Here is a 6,209-nt window from a genome sequence, read left to right on the forward strand (position 1 = left end):
CAACCAACCAACACCAACCAAAAAAACCAAAACACAAACAAAAAAACAGCCCTCATTTTTTTAGCTGAGGAAGGTATGATCATTTGTCATTGTTCTTTTAACTCAGGGCAACATGAGTCATGAGCACATCAAGTTTTAATATCACTTAAAAGTAGTAGCTTATTTGCTATTTTTAATATTTTTAATGCATGCCGCTTGAGAGAAGGGTATGGGACATGACAGTCTCTGACAATGCACTGAAGTGTGTCAGAAGCCTTATGCTTTGGCAAATCCCAGTGAACCTGGACACATCCTCAAAGCCATGCAGCACTCTGCAGTGCAGACACGGTGATCCATTATTCTTAGCCTACTGATGAAGCTGTTATAGTCTATCATGTCAGTGCATCTTTAACACTCCTCAATCCACAGACTCTTGATGCAGTAAGTTCAAACGTTCTTATTCAAGCCTTGGCCATGTATTGCATCATTGGTCAACCAAGAACTTTTCGTGCCACAAATACTTATGTACATAGTATCCATGTCCTGAAAATCCCTATGACATCCTGAATGAAGTTAATTATTGTGCATGGATAGCAGCAGTTTTTGAAAGAAACTCAGCCATTAGTTTATCTGGTTATAAATTTATTATCTTAAGTCATGTATATACTTTGTAGCATGGAGAAAAATAATAACCTCTAAGTTACAAGAGCATAAATAAATGTCTGAAAGCAGAAAAAAAAAAACTTGTTTTGTTTTGCTTTCTCTTAAATAAAGCAGCAGTGCTTCTTTTTTTTGGTAAACTTTGTTAACAATATACTGCAGGCTGTTTGCCAAGTATCATACCAGAATAAAAATTTCACAGCAGTGTCATAAAGCCCTGAAATTAGAGGTTTATAGTGGAAATAGCTGTACAGCCTTCTCCACGGTATTATTATTGGGTCTTGCTCTAATATTTGCTAGTTTCAAATTAATGAAAAATGTTCATGTTTATATCCTACTAATCTTAATTGATTTATGTATTCATTATAAAAAGGGGGGGGGGAGATTCTGGAAGCAAAGGAGATAGAGGGTCTTATCCAAAGCTCATTGGAATTCATTAAAAAATTCATTTTCAAGTCAAAGAACTTTTGTTAATCTTATAGTATAGATTTGCTGTGATGCTTTACCAACGTACCTCCATTCTCATCTCAAGGTACCATCTATCAGTGAGATACAGTGGGGATTTTCCATTCTCCTGACTGCTTTTTTTTCCTAGCTATACAGATTCAGCTTTCACAAAGGCAAGTTTTTACTCTCTAGATGAGCTACATAAATACTCTGAACGGAGACCACTATATTCATTGTACACTGGGGTTTTAAATAGACATGATTTGCCATATTATTCACTGTTCTGATCATTTTTTTCTGAATGACAGCAACCAGATAGATAATAAGAACAGAAATCTTATGCACATACAATTAAAATATTACCCTTACCATGAATTACTGTAAATACTTGAAGTGAAAACTATTTAGATTAAGCTGTAGAACCCTGAAAAGCAAGACAACTGATGGCAAATAATTGCCTGAGACACAATACTAAAAAACTAATAAATCTATTTTTAAATGCACCATTGGTAACAAATCTGAAATAAGATAATATGCTAATTTCACAAGAATAATACAGAACAATTTTATTATTATTATATCTGATCACTTAATTCTGGATAATTCTGTATGTTACATCCCCAGTTTGTGTTTGGTATATTGTTCTCGTTTCATTTATACTGAATGATTAATGCATTGTGATCAGAAAAACAAGTCAGGCATATTAAATACATATTAAGGAGTACATATTTTTCCTATTTAGTATACAAAGTATTTCATAAATATGAATTATATTACAAAAATAATTTCTGCTACGCTCACACAGTAAGCACTTTGATAATTTTGGACAACCTGTTGGGGTTGCAAGTGTTTCACATAACTGAGAAAGAACTCTAGGTTTAATTGGAGATGAGTCTTATAACAGATTCTGCATTAACATCAAATATTTTCTTCAGATGCCACAAATACTGCAAAAGTCAGGTTGAACTATTTTCTTTCTTTTTTTTTTTAATTTTATGTATAGACATGTATGCTTCAAGTGGTCAAATTTATTTCATAGGTATGTAATGCATGGTATATTTTAAACAAATATTAGCACAATTTAACATTATAATTCCAGTGTTTTCAAGATGCAGGCCATAAATGTAACCAATTTACACATACTATCGAATGTTCTCTCTTTGCATGCTTGTTACTTTCCAGATAATCTTTAAACAGTGCCATTAAAACACCACAAATCGAAGGATTACTCCAGTTCCACCAACTTAAATCCACGTGCAGGATGAAGGACGCAGCTGAGGTACAAATACCAGTACCAGGTTTCTTTGTTTGTTCTAACAAATCACAAGGAGACGATGGTTTTGCATTTAAGGTACAAAACATATATGCCTCTTGAGGTTAAATTCAGTGTAGTGTGTATAAAGCATCCCTTTGGCAATAGAGTTTGCAGTATCCCTACAGGTTTCCACAGGGCATGAGCTTTATGTAGTAAAATCTATTAAGGAAATTCTCCTCTACTTGACAAATCATATGAAGCTACAGTTAATCAGACACCCTTGGATACACCTGCCTCTATGCCTATCAATATAATATAGTATTTGGAAGTTAAAAGTCAACAAAAGGCACTTTCATCATTAAATAAATGTCCTCTGTAGGCGATAAGATTGTATGACCTATATTTTATTCAAAGCTGTTTGTTCTTCAAGGACTTGTAGGTAGTCAGGTGAACCTTGAAGTTTAGCTTTTAGTTCAAAATACTCACTTTTTCTTTGTTCTACTACTATTTTACTATGATTACCACCTATTAGAGATTTCTTGGTTTTTTTGTCTTGTAGTTTCTCTGGATAACGTATTTCAAAGCCACTGACCCCTATGCTGTTGTATTCTTTTTTACTTTCAAGAAAATTTTGAATAAATACATTGGAATCCCTCCCAGGGAATAACTCGTCCAGTTCATCGATTGTGCTGAGTCTTTTTCTGGTATCCACATGCAATAAATCTTTCTCCTTGTCATTAATATTTCTCAGAATGACTTTTTGCCCTGGTGGGTCAGCAAATGTGAAGCCTGTTTCAGACTCTTTTAAGCCACAGGTATGATTTTTGCTCATCTGCTCAATCGTTTGAGGAATGAAGGCCTCTGCTCCTAGTCCATCTTTTTTGTTTGACTTGTGATCGTGCTTTCTTAGCTGCAGTTGCATAGAACTGCATTCTTGATTTCCAATCCCTTCATGTTTTACAGTTGGTTTTTTGTTGCGCCGAAGCACAAAAACAAGGAGACAAAAAGCAACAAACACTGTTAAAATAAGCACAACTAATATGCTTAAGATTAGGATAGACAATGGAACTGGGCCACCAGGAGGACTCCGAACTGGTCCCGGTGGTGTTGTAAAAGTTACAGCAGGCACGGGACTAGTGAACAGAGCAGATGGCTTGTTTAAAAGTTTAGGACAGAGGATCTCATTTTTCAGAGACTTAAGTTCAATGTTAGCAAACTGTACAGGTGTTTCACATTTCAACTCCTTCACCACAATACCTTCATTTAGCTTTTCAAGCCACAGTTTTAAAGCAACTAAATCACAAGTGCAGTCCCATGGATTACCTTCCAAATCAATTTGTGTAAGAGATTTTAGCTGATCAAGAACGCCACTTACAGGTAAATACATGAAATGATTGTTCCTCAGATTCAGTCTAGCAAGTGGTGCACCAGCAAAAATGTATGCTGGCAAGCTTCGTAGAAGATTGTTGTTCAGGTAGAGCAACTGCAAATTTGGCATTAAGTCAAAGGTGCCTGCTAGGATTTCTCTGATAACATTGTATTCCAAATACAGATATTGCAAGTTGTGAAGGCCAGCAAACATTTCTGGGTTCAGACGCTCTATCTGATTGCCATTGAGATACAATCTCCGTAAATTTGTAAGGTTGCGGAAAACTTCTCCTTTGATTGCTGAAATCCGATTGCTGCCTAAATGTAGCAAATCCAGCCCCTCAAACTCAATGAAATCTGTAGTGTCCACATCCTTAATGTAATTGCCATTTACATGCAGCTTCTTGGCATTTAAAGGTTTTGGTACAAGTTCGGCCATTGACTCTATATTTCTTTCTTGGCAATTTACACTTAATCCCAAGTCTGAAGGATGCGTCTTGCAAACACAGGTGACCGGACAAGGAGTTAAAGGAGGAACCCTGGTCTGGTAAGATACAATTTGACTGAGACTGCGGTTAGATAATGCTTTGCCTGCTACTATCCCTGAGATCTTCGAAGGATTTGTAGTCTTTGGCGGCTTTGTGACTAATCTGTGCACTGATGTTTGAGTGGTGTGGCCGTTCGGTGTGCTGTAACCAGGCTCCAGCTGTGAGGGAGGCAGAATGCGCACATCAAAATCACTCCCTGTCCCCATGGAGCACAACTCCTGCTTGTTGGTTTCTTTCAGCAGCCTTCCATACAAATCACTGGGTGTTTCACAGATAGCTTCTCCAATATAGATGTTATAGGGCATGTTCTCCAACCATGCTTTCAAAGGCAACAAATCACAAGTACAATTCCAGGGGTTGTCTTCCAGCTGCAATTCAACAATTCGCCCAATGTGTTCCAGAACTCCAATGTATGGAAGCTTCTGTATTCGATTGCCTCGTATATCCAGATGGGTTAGAGAAGCAAATCGAAAAATATTGTCGGGAAGGAATGAAATCAGATTGTCATTAAGTATCAGGACTTTTAGCTTGTGAAGCTTATTGAAGGCTCCCCGTTCAATAAACTTGATTAAATTGTAGTCAGCTTGGAGATACTCCAAGTTCTCTATGCCAAGGAAAGTGTCAGCTCGGAGTACCTTTAATTCATTGTTGTTCAAGTGCAACTGTTTTAATGCACTAAGACCCATAAAGGCCCCTCCCTCAATGTTCTGTAACTTATTATTACCCAGTTGCAAGGACACTGCATGTGTAAAATTAAGAAAGGAATTTGGATATAGAATAATTAGCAGGTTGTTTTGGAAGTTGAGGTGGTAAAAATTAGACCATGGTGGTTTAAGCTGATTTGGTCTGTAGACTGCAACCTTCTCACAGTTGACATAGAGCACATTCTCAACTGACACACAGGAGCAAACATTGCAAATTTCCAGAGATACATCAGCATCTGCAGTTGTAGAAGAAACTGGAGATGACAGAACCAGAAAGAGCCACAGAAACATCTTCTTGTGATCAGCAAGCAACCTTAGGCTCCTGAACAAAGATAAAGAATCTAAAGAAGAAACAAGGAAAGAAAAAAGAAAACGTTTTTCAGTCGTCGTTGTTCCAAAACATCATTTGGGTTAAAAATTGTATTCCACTGAGCTACTGTACCTGCCAAGGATTATAGATAAACGACAAGCTCTGAATTTAAAATAACATGAAAAATTTTAACAACCAAACCTATACACAGGAGCCAGAATGATTTCAAATGTAAATTTCTGGAGACAGACACAAATAACTCTGAGGTCTGTCAAATAGATTTCTATCTCTTGTACATGCCAAACATGCATAACTAAGTAAAATAACCAAAGGAGATTCCAATTTTATGCATGTTTACTCTCCTCAATCCTGCACTGCTCATATGTTGTCGTTTTTAAGGGACATTAAACACAAATGCTGATGTTATGCATGCCCAAACATCTGGGTTGGGATAGCACAAAATTGAAAGGATGAAGGTGCAGACACAAAAAACAATGTCAGTGCTCAATGTATGTATCTATAGCATCAACACATACAGATTATCACTATGATAATAGTGAGATTCACTTAAGGGACACAGAGGAATGCACACACATTGTTTCTGTCACTTCTTATACCTAGTTCAAATAAATAGGTGGTAAACTGATTGCAGAAATACAATGAACTACCCACAAAACAAGAAGGTAAGCTCTAGGTGACCAATGGAAGCACACAGATATGTAACAAGCATGCACAGGCATATAGCCCCATCCCCAGGAATAACAATAATCTGACTTGCAGGGCAAAATAGTCACAAACCCCCAGCCTGACACTACTGAAACCTGAAAAGAACTTTTTTTAAAAAAAAACACTATGTAATTTGCTCTTATCCCTGCACTGATACAGAGGTGGCTTTCAACAACCCTTCACATATAGTCAGGCCAGCTGAGCTGCCATAT

At 36.9% G+C, this 6,209-nt stretch overlaps 1 protein-coding gene across 1 annotated transcript; it reads right to left on the bottom strand.

The window, feature by feature from the left end:
- Positions 1 to 1,756: 1,756 nt before the first annotated feature.
- Positions 1,757 to 5,300, bottom strand: SLITRK4 (SLIT and NTRK-like family, member 4). Its single transcript, XM_009705678.1, has one exon. The coding sequence runs from the start codon at positions 5,250 to 5,252 to the stop codon at positions 2,739 to 2,741; it is 2,514 nt and encodes an 837-aa protein (XP_009703980.1). The 5' UTR covers positions 5,253 to 5,300; the 3' UTR covers positions 1,757 to 2,738.
- Positions 5,301 to 6,209: the final 909 nt, after the last annotated feature.

The sequence above is a fragment of the Cariama cristata genome, unplaced genomic scaffold (assembly GCF_000690535.1).
Source record: "Cariama cristata isolate BGI_N322 unplaced genomic scaffold, ASM69053v1 scaffold13028, whole genome shotgun sequence".
Taxonomy (NCBI): domain Eukaryota; kingdom Metazoa; phylum Chordata; class Aves; order Cariamiformes; family Cariamidae; genus Cariama; species Cariama cristata.